The 16,553-nt window shown below is 39.2% G+C and overlaps 1 protein-coding gene across 1 annotated transcript in view; it reads left to right on the forward strand.

The window, feature by feature from the left end:
- The first annotated feature begins 6,850 nt into the window (after positions 1-6,850).
- The window catches only part of BRWD3 (bromodomain and WD repeat domain containing 3), a 170,256-nt gene continuing 160,553 nt past the window's right edge, over positions 6,851-16,553 (forward strand). The window contains exons 1-4 of the mRNA XM_008155335.3: positions 6,851-7,058; positions 7,185-7,243; positions 7,435-7,464; positions 7,895-7,954. Coding sequence (XP_008153557.2) covers positions 7,028-7,058; positions 7,185-7,243; positions 7,435-7,464; positions 7,895-7,954 — 180 coding nt within the window. The 5' untranslated portion in view covers positions 6,851-7,027. The remainder of the gene's footprint in view (positions 7,059-7,184; positions 7,244-7,434; positions 7,465-7,894; positions 7,955-16,553) is intronic.

Here is a 16,553-nt window from a genome sequence, read left to right on the forward strand (position 1 = left end):
CCACTCTTATTCGACATAATACTGGACGTCCTAGCCACAGCAATCAGACAAAAATAAAAAAATAAAATAAAAGGCCGCCAAACTGGAAAGGAGGATGTAAAACTGTCATTATTTGTGGATGACATCATATTGAACATAGAAAGCCCTAAGGACTCCACTACAAAACTATTAGATTTAATAAATTAATTTGACAGGATACAAAATTAACACTGAGGAATTGATAGCATTTTTATACACTAATAATGAATTCTCAGAAAGAGAAACAAAACAATTCAATATATTATTGTCACAAAAATGTTAAGATACTTATGAATAAACTTAACCCAGGTGGTAAAAGACCTGTCTCAGAAAACTACATGTTGAAAAAAGAGATAGAGGAAGATATAAGCAAGTGGAAAAATACACTGTATTCATGGATTGGTAGAAATAACATTACTAAAATGTCCATACTACCCAATGCAATCTATAGATTCAATGCAATCCCTGTTAAAATACCAATGGCATAGTTCACAGATTCAGAACAAATACTCCACAAATTTGTATAGAACGAAAAAAAAAAAAAAAAAAAAGCCCGAATACCCACAGCAATCTTGAGGAAGAACAAACCTGGAGGTATCACAATACCAGATATCAAGTTATACTGCAAAGCCACTGTAATCAAAACAGCCTGGTACTGGCATAAGAATAAGCATGTAGATCAAGGAAAAAAAAATACAGAACCCAGATATTGACCCAAGACACTATGCTCAATTAATATTTGACAAAGGAGGCAATAGTACACAATGGAGTAAAGACAGTCACTTCAATAAATGGTGTTGGGAAAATTGGACAGGTACATGCAAAAAAATGAAACTAGACCACCAACTTACACCATACACAAGAATAAACTCAAAATGGATAAAAGACTTAAATGTAAGTTATGAAACCATAAAAATCATAGAATAAAATGTAGGCAGCAAAATCTCAGACATTTCACGTAGCAATACATTTGCCGATACATATCCTAGGGCAAGGGAAACAAAGGAGAAAATAAACAAATGGGACTGCATCAAAATAAAAAGCTTCTGAACAGCAAGAGAAACCATCGACAAAATGAAAAGGGAGCCCACTATATGGGAGAACATATTTGCCTATATCTGATAAGGGGTTAATATCCAAAATATATAAGGAACTCATACAACTTAACAAAAGGAAGACAAACAATCAAATTAAAAATGGGCAAAAACGAATAGACATTTCTCCAAAGTGGACATAGAGATGGCAAAGAGACATATGAAAAAAATGCTCAAGTCACTAATCATCAGAGAGATGCAACTTAAAATGACAATGAGGTATCACCCCACACCAGCCAGAATGACTACCATCAACAATTCAAAAAATGACAATGCTGGCGAGGATGTGGAGAAAAGGGAACCCTAGTACCCTGCTGGTGGGAATATGGACTGCTGCAGTCACTGTAGGAAATAGAATGAAGTTTCCTCAAAAAATTAAATATGGATCTGCCATTTGACCCAGTGATACCCCCCCCCTTTAGGAATATATCTTAAGAAACCCCAAACATGAATCAGAAAGAATATATGTAGCCCTATGTTGATATCAGCACAATTTACAATAGCTAATAACTGGCAACAGTCCAAGTGCCTATCAGTAAATGAGTGGATAAGAAAGCTGCGGTATATCTACACCATGGAATCCTATGTAGCTGTAAAAAAAGAAGGATCTCTTATTCTTTGAGACAGTATGGAGGGCCATGGAGAGTATTATGTATGCTAAGTAAAATAAGCCAGTCAAAGAAAGACATATATTACATGATCTCACTCATTATGTGGAATTGAATGAACAAAATAATCTGAAGAACAAAATAGATCTGGAGACAAAGAAGTATTGATCAGTGTGATGAATTTCAGAGGGAAGGCAGGAGTGGTTGTGTGAGTGGGGAGATATTAACCAAAGAACTTATATGCATATATGCATACTAGAGGCCCGGTGTATGAAATCTGTGCACGGGTAGGGTCCTTAGGCCTGGGTGGCGATCAGGGCCGATCAGGGGCTTCTGGCTGCTCACTGGGGCCTCCCTTCCCCCTTTGCCAGCTGCTGGCCAGGGCCTTATTTTGTTCTGCACAACCCCCTGGTGGTCAGCACACGTCATAGCGAGTGAAGGAACTCCGGTCTCCTGGTTGAACTCCCAAGGGGACAATTTGCATATTAGGCTTTTATATTTATACTATGACCCAGACTATAGTGTGTTGAAGGCCTGGGGGAGGGGCTGTGAGTGTGGGGGAGATGGGGTCACGAGGGAAAAAAAGGTGACATCTGTAATACTTTCAATAATAAAGATAAATTAAAAAAACAAACAAAAGAACCACACTATATGGAATTGACTACAGCTTTGAAAACAAAAGACTAGTGACCTCAAAGTCATAGCAAAGGAAATTGTACAATGTAAAATATGGAGAAAATTTAAAGAAAAAAAACTGTCGCCGAAACCGGTTTGGCTCAGTGGATAGAGCATCGGTCTGCGGACTGAAGGGTCCCAGGTTCGATTCCAGTCAGGGGCATGTACATTGGTTGCAGGCACATCCCCGGTAGGGGGTGTGCAGGAGGCAGCTGGTCGATGTTTCTCTCTCATCAATGTTTTTAGCTCTCTATCCCTCTCCCTTCCTCTCTGTAAAAAATCAATAAAATATATTTAAAAAAAAACTGTCATGAACATCCTTCACCATATATGGTTACAATTTTTTTCTTCTGTTAAGAACTTTTAAGATTTACTTTCTTACCAACTTGCAAATATGCAGTACAGTTCAATAACTATAGTAACTGTGCTGTACATCACATCCCCAAGACTTACTTATCTTGTAAGTGGAAATTTGTACCTTTTGACCCTTTTCACCCATTTTACCCATTTTCTAGCCACCACTTCTGGCAACCCAACCATCTGTTCTCCACATTGATGAGCTCATTTTTTTTGTTTTATTATTTTTTAGATTCCACATATAAGTGAGATCATTTTTCTGTCTGATTTCTTTACCTTAGCTTTATGTCCTTAAGATCCATCTATCTTGTCACAAATAATATTTCATTTTTTTTATTGATTTCAGAGAGGAAGGGAGAGGGAGAGAGAGATAGAAACATCAATGATGAGAGAGAATCATTGATCGGCTGCCTCCTGCACACACACCCCCACTGGGGGCTTAGCTCACAACCCGAGCATGTGCCCTTGACCGGAATCGAACCTGGGACCCTCAGTCCATAGGTTGACGCTCTATCCACTGAGAAAACCAGCTAGGGCAGTATTTCACATTTTCTAGCTGAATAATATACCATGGTAAAAGTATACAACACATTTTCTTTATCCATTCTTCCATTGGTGGACACTTAGTTGTTTTCATGTGTTGATTATTGTTAAGTAATGCTGCAATGAACATGGGAATGCAAATATCTTTTTGAAAATATTTTTTAGTTTTCTTTGTGCAAATATTTTTTAGTTTTTTCCTGTGCCCGGCTTCTGTGGTGCATGGTTGATGTTGGTAGTACCCAACAGCTTCCCCTAGCACCCTCCCTCTAGTAAACTGGTGAGAAACTTTACTGTGAACATATTTCCCAGGCACCCTAGAGGGCTAATTCCAGAAGGTAGGTTTCTGGAAAGTTCCAGTGAGCAGAGGTCCAGTAATCTTGTCTTCAAGATATCACAGCATTAAAAAAAAAAAAAGGTATCACAGCATTTTTCCTACCACTGAATGAATCTCAGCTGGTTCTGTACTCTCCCACCAGGTCTGGATCTTAGCCATGGGTGGGGAGTAGGGGTTGAGAATACTCTATCTCAGTTCTACTGGTAGTGGCTATTATATCTGCTATTCCTATTATCTTTAGACTTCTCTTTACTCCTTGCTAGATAATCACTCATTATTCCAATATAATATTATCATTAATCATTACGTATCTTAAACTTTCTGTATTCAAAATACTGTGTGCCTTTTCTCTCTTGATTGTACCCAGACTGATACTGAAGTGATCACTGGAATAACAACGATCTATAAAGTTTGATATATGGCACAAATATATCCATGACTTTTACAGAAATTCCTGTGTAGTGGGCATAGCACATAGTATTACTCACATTTTATAGATGAGAAATAAGGTTTACATAATATAAGTGAGTTTTCCAAAGTCATATAGTCATTTTTATCATTTGTAAAATGGGGATAACAATAGAACCTACCTCCTAGGTTCATTACAAAGACTGAATGTGGTAAAGTATATAAAGTATATAATGCCGCGACCTTTTAATACAGTTCCTCATGTTGTGGTGACCCCCAACCATAAAATTATTTTCGTTGCTACTTCATAACTATAATTTTGCTACTGTTAATTAATTGTAATGTAAATATCTGTGTTTTCCGATGGTCTTAGGCGACCCTGCTAGTGGTTCTCAACCTGAGAACCTCTGTTGTAGAGCCTAAGACCATCAGAAAACACAGATATTTACATTATGATTCATAACAGTAGCAAAATTACAGTTATGAAGTAGCAACGAAAATAATTTTATGGTTGGGGGTCACACAACATGAGGAACTGTTTTAAAGGGTCGCGGCATTAGAAAGGTTGAGACCCACTGGCTTAGTACATGGTAATGGCTTGATGTTAAGTATACACTGAGTGGCCACATTATTATGACTACCTCACGTTTGTAGGCAAATTAGCTGTATACTGCATCGTATGGGATATGGAAGCCGAAGGCCTGTTCGAACACCTTTGCTGCCTGCAGTTACCAAGATAAAACGTCTTCAATTCGCACAGGAACACAAGGATTGGACAGTCGAGCATTGGAAAAAAGTCATGTGGTCCAATGAATCATGTTTCCAGTTGCATCATGCAGATGGCAGAGTGAGAATTTTGCGGAAACAGCATGAAAGCATGCACCCCACATGCATGAGTACAACCGTTCAAGCTGGTGGGGGCAGTATTATGGTTTGGGGCATGTTTTCCTGGCATGATTTGGGCCCTTTAATTCGTGTGGAACAATGTCTGAATAGCACAACATACCTAAGTATCGTTGCTGATCAAGTTCATCCTATTATGTTGATGGAGTATCCCAATGGAGATGGCTTCTTCCAACAAGACAATGCGCCATGCCACGGTGCTCGTATTGTGCAGGAGTGGTTTCAAGAACATGAGGGAGACTTTACCTTGCTTAGGTGGCCCCCACAATCACCAGATCTCAATCCAATTGAGCATTTGTGGGACGAAGTTAAAAGAGCCATCAGGCAGCTGGTTCCACAACCATCAAATCTCCCAGAACTGGACAGTGCTATTCATCAGGCATGGTGTCAGATTCCTCGCATCACCTTTCAACATCTCGTGGAGTCAATGCCAAGAAGAATTGCCACAGTATTGAAGGCAAAAGGTGGCCCAATGAAGTACGGATGGGATGGTCATAATAATCTGGCCACTCAGTGTATATATTATGCTTAAACTATAAAAAATATTCAGTCTGGTGTTTTGCTAAACTGCTTGTAATGAGGTGTCTAGGATTTTGTATCTTTTGAAGATCTATTTTTTCAGTTATTGGCATTTTTTAAATCAAATACTATAGCATAATTACCTTGTGTGGTTAGTTACTTCTTTCTGAGGGTTAAAAAAGTGACTAGTAATTAGCCAACCTATGTTAAGTTTATGTCAGCATAATGCAATTCTAGGTTCACAATGGTCAAATTTGAATATTTCAATGTAAATAGTACATGCAGCTTAAACAGTATTTCTGGTCCCATCAGGTTCAGCTTCTGTTAATTACTACTTGTGGACAAAGCTTGAGGTGGGAACAGAATATTAAGGAAAAGTGGGGAAGGAGACCCAGTTCACTATGTATGTCAATTACTGTACAAATCATTTGATCACTTAAGATTTCAGTAAAACGAATATTGCAAATTGGTACTGTACTAAGAGTTTGGGCTTATATATTAACTAACATTGCCCCCAAGCTGTAGAAAACTACCTTGCATATATTAAAATGCATGGTTAATGTAAAATGCTTTGGCAGTATTTGAAAATTATCCTAGAGGAATGGGAGAGATATGGCACATGTGAAACTTTCATTAGGGGATAAAATAAAATGCTTCGTGGCTGACAACTAACTCCTTCTGCAATATTTGTCAGAATGGGGACATTTTCAGAACTGGTCTTCCTCTATGTGAGCCCTGCACTCTGAACTGGTAAGTACAGCATTTTCATCTGGTACAAAAATCATTTTAAAGAGAAACAAGTGACGAGGGAAAAGTAGGGGCTCCTTTTCCTTCCTCAGTTACAAGATCGTTTAGCGGGTAGCTAGCTTCCTTTCAGTGAGGAAAAGGCAAAACAACAATCAAAAAAACAAAAACCAAACCAAACCAAACCAAACCAAACCAAAAAAGCCTCACCGGTTCAGGGAGGAAAACGAAAAAAGCAGCTGAGTCAAGCCAGCGCCTCACTTGTTTCTCACGATCAAGCCAGAGGGCTGGCTCCTCAACCAGAAAGGGTCCGACAGCCCTCACCGGAAGGGAAACCGACTCGAGAGATTGTGGACGAGAACGCCACCATCGAGTTCTACAGAGGCTGCCAGAGCGTCGGCCTCATTTAGCACCTCCCCCCTTTTCCGGGAGCCGTAGCTAGGCAACCATGGGCTCTCTGGGAGAGCAGAGACCTGGCTGCAGCCGTAGTGCCTCTGGCGGCGAACAGCCTGTAATGCAAGCTCCTCTCACAGTTTTTACCTTCCATTTCTCCACCCCCTTTGCACCCGCCCACCCGTCGGCCACTTCGACTCCTCCCTCTTCTTCTCTCGCTCCCTCTCCTTCCTCCTCCGCCTCCTCAGCTCTAGGGCTAGAATATCTATGGGTCGAAACGTGATGCGATGAATCCGAGAGAGACCGAAACTGGGACGGGGAGTGCGGCGGAAACGGCGGGACTCCAGGGCATGGGGGCTTCACCACAATAGAGGCAGCGCCCTCACCCGCCGCCACTAGCCCCTCCGGATCGAAGCCCCCTCGTGAAAAGGATGGCGGCGGCACCTACCCAGATAGAAGCCGGTGGGTAGCTGTGTCTGGGGGCCAAGGGGATGGGAGCTTATCGCGACCAATGTCAGTTTCCTTTAGGAAAAGCTCCTGTTTCTCTTCTTTGCCTCCCTCTCAACCTCTTTTTCACCTCTTTCTTAGAACTGTATTACCTGATCGCTAGATTCTTGCAGTCCGGACCCTGCAACAAATCCGCTCAGGTGAGAGGGAGAAGGAGGTCTGGGAGTCGTGGGGATGGTACCAGAGGGGAAGTCGAGGCAGCGGAGTGCGCGGTTCCGCTGAAGGAATGGCCGGCCTTGACTAGTCCTACCTACCATCAGCGGCTGAGGGGAGGGAGGAATGCGTTGATGGCCCAAGCTGCTTCTCATATCTGTATTTTCCTTTTGCTCAGGTGCTAGTACAGGAGCTTGAGGAGCATCAGGTACGGAGCCCCTTCGGGAAGAGGGGGAGGATTGGGGTGAGACTGGAGAGAGGGAGGGCCAGTCCAGGGCGAAGGGCTGGGGCCCTGTGGGAGGCTTGGATCTGGGCACTGATAGCTGTTGTCATAGGGGTGAACCGGCTTCTTCCCTCAAAAGGGGCGGATAGCGCTGGGGTCTCAACTCGCCCCCTCTTTATGCCTGAGGGAGGCGGTTTTTCAGGATTTCCTCTCTTTCGGCCTCCTCCTCTCCTCCCGCCACCCCTCTCCACCCCCCCGCCCCGAACTAGTCTAGCTCTGGGGCAACAGCTACAAGGCCTTGAGAAATAAAGACGCCAAAGGGTTGTGGACCGGGACCCAGGCTGGTTCGGGTTGACGGGGAGCAGGGGCTTGGCCTTTATCGTTTTCCTTCCCCCACCTTTTCTCTGGCCCCTAGCTGATTCCGCGCCGCTTAGACTGGGAGGGGAAGGAGCATCGAAGAAGCTTTGAGGATCTGGTGAGTAAAGTTTTCATTTCAACTTACCCCAACTCTTTCACTGCTCCCTCCCCACCTTGTTCCCCCAGCCCGCCTCCGGGGGACCCCTTAGCCTACGAGGTTCCTGAGCTCGGTGTTGAGCTGTAGAACGACTGCCCCTTTCCCCCCCCCCCTCCCGAGTCGGAGAAGGGGTATCCTGCCCTCCCCTCGGCCTCGCTTGTTTCCACCCGAAAACTTTGAATAATGTGAGTTGGTTATCAGAGATGCAGTATTGTGGGTTATGGATATGTTACAAACATCGGGAAAGACCCATTGTAGGGGGAAAAGGGAGAGAAACCAGAGGGTTATCTTGGGGCACGTACCGTGGACTGACGCTGGCCAATGGCAGTCTTGGTAACAGCTCGGAGTTCCGGATTAGTGGAAGAAAACTGGTTTCTGGTTGGTCCTGGCTTGAAACACGGGAACTGAGGCCAGACTCAGGCTTTTTTGGGGGTGGGGGACGAGGGAGGGGGCTCTGGAGGGGAGTTGACGGACCCGGATTGAGAAAAACGACAATTAAAAATAGGGAGCTTCGAGCGAATTCCAAAATTTCGAGTACTGAATAAAAGCATAGTCGTTGTATATCTCGGATTTTAGAAAATAGCTAATCAAATCATTACTCAATCGAATTTGTGCACATTACTAAATAACAACTATGGATTATGACCTTTTTGAGAATTGAAACACGATTTTGGGTTTACAAGTAGACAACAATGGCCATATTCTAAAATAGAATATACTTTAGTAAAGGACCAAAGGCATTGTTGACCGCTGTTTCTCCTACAAATATAATTCATAGTATAAATGTACCTTCTGTTTAGCTTTGATACACACAAAAAGGTGACCCTTTTTATTTTGGGGAGGCTGCTCCCTTGCATTAGCCACTGGGCACAGTGAATTGGAAGGAAATGAAAAAAAGTAAGGGCGATGTTACTAAAATCTAAATTGAGCCATCTTTGACATAAAATCCAAATGGAGAAAAATCGGACAAAGTTTAAAAAAGTTGGAGGGGTATGGTAGACTCTAAATAGAAATAAAATGATTTAAAAATTGTTTGCAATAAGACAATATTTAAATTGCTTTGCTGTTCATTTGATATTTCTCTTTGTATTAAATTACAGTGAGGCCACATTAATTATTACTAAGTCTACTATTTTTCTTATTTTTTGCAAATCACAGGAAATGGTTTAAGGATTGTGATAAGGATAACCACCATCTGTATTGTTAATGGTAAAGAATTAGCAGGTGGATAAAAATTATTTTTGAAAAACTGCATATATTAGTTTATTTAATTAGTAGTCATTTTGTTGAACTTAAGTCCTGCCAAAAGAAGGACAAAATAACAATGCCTACCAATATATATTTTAACACTTTATGACTAATATGCTTTTGAAGATAGTTTTTTACTGAGGCATATTTAAAATGTTTTCTTTTACTTTTGTCTTTAAGTGGACCATTTTAAGTAGAAAAAATTAAAAGGAAAAAGCTGTTTAAACATTAACTTGACAGTAATGCAAAGTAAATGAACACCAAAATAATTAAAAATACAGGTCTCTTAGCCACACACACACATAAAACAGCCTAACAGACTTCCTTTTCTTATATTGTAAAGGCATATTTTTAAGTAATTGTAATTGATGTCCATTTTATGCTTTATATTTTCTTACTTAAAACTTACACATATGCTTATCTGTATTTGACTACTCATTATTATTTTAATGGCAAGAAAAGATTCAGTTGTATTTGATCTGTTATGATTAGAACTTAGCTTCCAGTAAAGCACTTTAGTTACTTCCAGTTTTTCACTGATATCTTTGCATAGTTAAGCAATCTTTTTGCTGTTTTCTTTTTCTTTTTGAGTTCTTTTCCTGGGCTATATTCCTAAAGTGGAGTTATCAGGTCAGAGGATCTCATTAGTTTTTATGTATTGTAAGATTGCTTTTCAGAAAACTGTACTAATTTATAGTGTCACCATCTAGGTACTTAGAGTGAGTTTTTAAATATTTTTTTACATCTTTTGATGGATTTAATTGGTGAAAGTATTTCCTAGTTGAATTAACTAGCTTTTTTCCATTGTTACTGAAGCTTAAACTTTAACCAGTTAATTTTTTAATTGTTAATCCATTTGTATATTCCTACATATACTTCAGTTTCACATTTATCATTTTAATTTGTTTTTACATTTATATCTATATATTTATTTTTATATAAACAGAATTTCTATTGTTTGAACATTATGTAATGTTTAGATAGTCTGTCTTTTTTGTTTTTAATTTAATTTTTATATTTTACACTTAGGTTTTTACTTTTCCAGACTGGGATCCAGTTTTTCTAGGGATATTACATTTTGATAGTATGGTCTTATTTCAAGTCAAATGTCTGCTCTCTACTTATAGATTTCTTTGTAAGGGAAGAGGAGACAGGGCTGAGTGAGACTCTGAACAGGAGGAAAAGAAGTGTAGTGGCTGAGAACTGAGTGGGCAGTGTTAGACTGAGTCTAGATTCAGCAGTTGTATTGTTTATTAAAATTATTACACATTTGATCTCTGATTTTGAGTAGCTTCATTGTGGAAGAGATGGATTTTTTTTCCTTGGGGTAGGGATTTTTTTTGGAGAATTTTTATGAGTTTATTTGAGCCAATCTGATGACATATGCTGGGAAGCAAGATTTCAAATGCTCCTTGGGATAGGTATTTTTTAAAACAATGGATTTTGATCTTTGATTTTGCTACATGTTTTGGATTGGAATTTAGGGCAAAGTATTAATTAGTTGTAAAACCTTATGTACTTATAGTATTAATAAGTAGTATAATCTGATATGTTAATTCTATAACAACACTTCAAATTAAGATGTACTGGGGTATAGGAAGGAAAGAATACAAATGCATAATGAAGAGGTAAAATACAAGCAAAGATATCAAAATACTGAACAGGGGTTGCATATCCATGTATATACTATATATTAGAAAAAAATCCTGCCTTTCTGTCCATATGTATATTTTTGCTTAAATTGTACTGCTTAACTTGATTTATCCAGAAGAATATTAAGATAATAAGTTGATTACTACTATTCCTATTACATATTCTAGAAATTGCCCCTTTTTATTTTTTAAATCTGATTTAATGTTTTAATTCAAATTTAGAACATAAGAGAAGGTGCTTTTTTTTTTAAAGCTGCTGGTAGGCAAGTATTGACATATCCGGATCTGAAGTGTCTTTAAAAAATGTCTGTACATGAAATGTTTGTCAGTTTATGTTGAACTGTATGATTTTTGAATATGGCATTCAAAATAAAACATTTTAAATTAATTTTTAGAATGTTAAGTAATAAGAGGGAGAATTTTGAAGTGATGGTGATTGTTTCTGAAGTTTAATCTGTGCCTTATTTATATCTGCTTGACTTATTTACAACATCATAGAATTAGACTTGCTTCTTATAGTTCATTTTAAGGTAGGTAATTGAAATAATTACAGATGTTCTTTCATTTGTGTTGAATTGTTGGCTATTTTATTGCTTCCTCCATGGAGCTTTATTGAGGATGAGGAACAAAGTAATGAGGGGCACATGTGTGTTTAAATGAATAGTTTTTGTTAATCTTCATATTTATATATTGAGATGGTAACTTAAAAAACTTTTTCAAAGGCAATTTTAAGAATATTCAATCATGTTAAGGGGACTCATATGATAATACTGAACCAAAGGCACAATTATCTTTAGGTATGGTATATATTTTTACATTTATTCAGTATTTTCATTCATAGAATTGAGAGTACCAATTAATGTTTACATTTGGAGTTACATCAATTGTATTGCCTTCTTTTTTTTATTTACTGATTTTAGAAAGAGAAACATTGATTCGTTGTTCCACTTATTTATGCATTCATTGGTTGATTCTTGTATGTGTCCTGACCCAGGATCAAACCCGCAACCTTGGCTTATTGGAACGAAGCTCTAAGCAACTGAACTATTCGCCCAGGGTTCTATTACCTTCATTTTATTTTATTTTGAAATGTTTTAATATGTTTTTATTGATTTCAGAGAGGGGAAGGGAGAGGGAGAGAGAGATAGAAACACCAATGATGAGAGAGAATCACTGATTAGCTGCCTCCTGCACTCCCCCAACTGGGGATCGAGCCCTGACTGGGAATCAAACCCCTGACCTCTTGGTTCATGAGTGGACGCTCAACCACTGAGCCACACCGGGCGGTCTATTACCTTCATCTTATATACAAAAGACTTGCAGCAGTTTTATGCTCTTAAAAAAACTTTTATCAAGATTGTATGTTCACTATCTTTAAAAATAATACATGTACCAGTATCTATGATGATATGTCATTATTAGAACTTGCACCTGCATATAACATATATTAAAGTTTAAAAGTGTTTTCACATCTCATTTGATTCTCACCAACTACTTTAAAAGACTGTATTTGAATTCCAGACATACCTGTATTTTTTTCTTACCTTACCCAGCTCTTTTTCTCTAATTATTATTAGTAGCTTAAATTGTCTGTTAGAACAGTATCTTTGAGTGCTGGCAGCATCCCTCAGTGTGGAAGCAATTTATAAGCATGTGTGATTTATTAACTGCTGTGTGGATACAGACATGCAGCCATAGTTAGGAAGAACAGAATGCATCTTGGGAAACCAGAAAGCATGTTCTGCTCAACCCTAGTGGATATAAAGCTAACTCATAGGTATTATGGCAGAGAGCAATGAATGTCTGAAAACTAGTATACTTCACTACTGATTTGCTTGAGCCATGTGTTCATTTTTGCTTTCTGTAATATGTTGGCTTTAGCTATTTGTCTGGATTCATCTTTGACTTTTTTTCACATGTGGGCTCTGGTAATATACTTTGGATGATTAAATCCTTTTGGAGGTTTATCCTTAGTTCTAGGAAAACTGGTATCTCAGTACAAATGAGATGGTATTGAGAAAGTGATGAGAATTGCTGTTAGGGTGAATGTTCCCTTATAAAATTTTGTCCTTAAATCACTTTTGCCAAATTTGAAATTAATATACTTTATGTGTTTTTGTTCTTGTTTTACTGATGTTGATTACTGATTGGTTAATACATATTTTTTTGGTAGAGAGCAAAAGAGTAATTTAAAGGCAATTTAGTGTTTGCGTCATTTTTATTTCTTGTTTGTTTCATATTTTTGAGATCCCTTTGTTGGACATTTCTCACATAACATTTTGTGTGTAGTATGAAAAGATCATAAGATTTAGTCTGGAAGATAGGCTTTACTTGCTGAGTGACCCTGGGAAAGTTATTTAACTTCTTAGGGATTCAGTTTCCTTGTTTATAAAATAAAAACCAATACCTGTTTTACATGGTTGTTGTGTGATCCAAAAGAGTTAAATATGAAACAATGTATTTTATTAATTGAAAACACTGTGCAAATTAATTGGTTACTACATTTTAATAATAGGACAGAGAGGTTGAATTGCTAGTGTAGAAATCTGGACCACTGTGACTGCAGAATTTATATTTTTTAGCTAGGTAATTATTACCATCTAATTTCCCTAATTATTTTTATAAGGTGAAGGGCATATAAAACATGCTATTAAAAATAGTATTTAAAAAGTGAGTGTCAAAATTGAACTCCAAATGTGTGTTTGCAGGTGCATTTGTGTTAAACAAGAAATCATTAGTTCAAAAGATACTCAGTGTTATTTGTATTTTTACGAATTACAGAAAAGTAATTCAGTATGATATTGGTGGTGTATTCACTCTTATAAGAATATGTCTTTCCATTCTCTTTTTGTAGTGATTCTCAGTCCTTCTGATTGATCTTTTTATCCTGTTATTTTCTATACATTATTGATAATTAATTTCTTGTATTTTAAATTACATTGTTGAAGATTTTTTTCATGCCCTTTAGTATCTACCATGGTGCTTTATATGATTCACTGGCCCTCTGTTATTATTTGATCAGTTTTCTTTACTGTTTTAAGAAGTATTTCATTATCCTATATAATAAAGATGTAATATGCAAATGGTCGTTACACGGTGAAGCATAACGACCAACCACGTAACAATCAGATCATAGATCAGCAGGAGGGTGGGGCAGTGAGCTACAAGTGGGCGCCGGAGAGCTACAGGAGGGGGCAGGGCAGCAAGCTATGAGGGGGGGGCAGGAGGCAGAGGGAGCTACAGGAGGGTGGCAGTGAGCTACTGGCTACAAGCAGGCGTCAGAGAGCTACACGAGGGGCCGGGGCAGCAAGCTATGGTGGGGGGAGGGGGGAGCTATAGGAGGGCAGAGCAGTGGGCGGAGAGCTACTGGAGGGGCAGCAGCGAGCTACTGGCACACGGATTCGTGCGCAGGGCTACTAATATATATATACTAGAGGCCCGGTGCATGAAAATTCATGCACTGGAGGGGGGTCCCTCAGCCCGGCCTGTCCCCTCTCACAGTCCGGGAGCCCTCAGGGGCAGGAGGTGACTTGGCGATCAGAGGAAGGCGACGCCCCCATCACACCTCTGCTGCTGCCACTGCCGGCAGTGCAAGCCTCGGATAGCCCTGGTTACCTGAGCCTTGGGCAGCCACCATTCGAGGCTTGCCTGTGCCTCAGGCGTCGGCTGGGCAGCTGACATCTGAGGCTTGCCTGTGCCTTGGGTTGGCCCTGGGTGGCTGGGGAGCTGAGGGGACTGGGGGACTCTGGAGGTAGGCGTGAGGAGCTCCCAGACCCACCTGGGGGTGGGCCCGGCTGTGCCATGTGCCTGCCGCCCTGGCGGGGCTGAGGGGACTGGGTACCGCCATCTTTGAGGGCGTGGCACTCAATTAGCATATTCCCTCCTTATTGGCTGTGGACACCACTGTCTTTGTGAAGGCATAATGGTCAATTAGCATATTCCACCTTTATTAGGAAGGATATACATATATATGTATTTTAAGGCTTTTTTAATCTGCTAGGTGGTTCTGAATTCTTTTATTGGACCTTTCTTTACTGAGAAACTTTTAAAATGTGGGTTGATCCCTTATCTTTATCTTGATATTATATACTTTCAAGGTTATAGTACCTGTAGTGCTTTTTTTGAGGCAGTGTATCCCAGAGAATACTTGAGCCTAGGTGGATGGATCTGGTGGTCTCATTCCTGAGGCTATCTTAAAACTAATAAAAAGAAATGCTGTGTGTGATGGTTAGCATTTTCAAAGGAAAGTGATAGGAAATCATAACACTTTGTATTTGACCCTGCTAACCAGTGGTATCACTGCAATCCAAAGCCTTTCTTTCCCTTTTTACCCATTTCCCCCCTCTCCTCCTTCAAATTCAGCAAATAATAAAACTCAACACTTACATTATAAAGATATATCAGATTATTGCAGATATTTGTATTTTACTGAAAAGTATCAAGAAGAAAATATTATTAATTTTAATGTTTTCTTCCAGTCTTTTCTTTTTTTGTACATGTATTATTAAAAATCAGATGAACCTCTGGAGAAAGGTTGTTTTTTTTAAAAAAATATGTTTTTTATTGATTTCAGAAGGGAAGGGAGAGAGAGAGAGAGATAGAAATGTCGGTGATGAGAGAGAATCATTGGTTGGCTGCCTCCTACACACCCTCAACTGGGGTTCGAGCCTGCAACCCGCTTGTGCCCTGACCAGGAATCTAACCATGACCTCTTGGTTCATAGGTTGATGCTCAACCACTAGAGTTATGCTGGCCGGGCTCAATTAATTCTCTTAATTGATTTTAGAGAGAGAGGAAGGGAGAAAGAAAGGAAGAAAAATATTGATTTGTTGTTTTCACTTATTTATGCCTTCATTGGTTGCTTTTTGTATGTACCCTGACCAGGGATCCAACCTACAACCTTGGCATATCAGGACAACGCTCTAACCAATTGAGCTACCCGATCATTTTTTCTTTTTAAACTTAATCTTATGGAGGAGCATCTAAAACATTGAGATAGTGTGTGCTAGTCACCATCCAGTGAGTTTACTGGGTGGGGGTGTATTTCTCTGCCTGGAATGCCCTCTCTTTCCTTTGTCTGTCTTGTGGACATTTTCTTAGCCTTCAAGTGTGAAATTAGACATGAACTACCCCCTACTTCCAGGCCCAAATTAGCATTTGCTCCTTTGCTTCCTTAGCTCTAGGTGCTAACTTCTGGGCATGTAGCTTTGGTTTGTTTCTATTTGTTAATTTGTTTCCCTCACTGGGACTGTGTGTTCCCTTAGTTCAGCAGTTTAATCTTTCATTGCATCCCTATACTTTAAATGACTGAATAAATGAGTGCCTGAGTAAATGATTCTGTTTTCATTTTTATCAAATCGTATGAGGTGGTTATCATTACTCCCTGTTTTACAGATGAGGAAGCTTAGGCTCAGAGACTGAGTAATGTTACAGACCACATATATAGTAAATGGGGATGCTGTAATAATTCACAAAGTCCTTCCTACTGTACCACACTACTAGAAGGCATAAAAGCTAGTAAATTTTAGAACCTAAATAATCTGGGTTCTCAGACTTCAAAGTACCATGCTAGTGTACTTTTATTGATATATTTAAATTGCTGTATTTTTCCAAAATCTGTTTTGTTTTCTGTCCCTAAATGTAAAAAAAAGCGCATGTGA

This window comes from Eptesicus fuscus, chromosome 1 (genome assembly GCF_027574615.1).
Source record: "Eptesicus fuscus isolate TK198812 chromosome 1, DD_ASM_mEF_20220401, whole genome shotgun sequence".
Classification (NCBI taxonomy): Eukaryota; Metazoa; Chordata; class Mammalia; order Chiroptera; family Vespertilionidae; genus Eptesicus; species Eptesicus fuscus.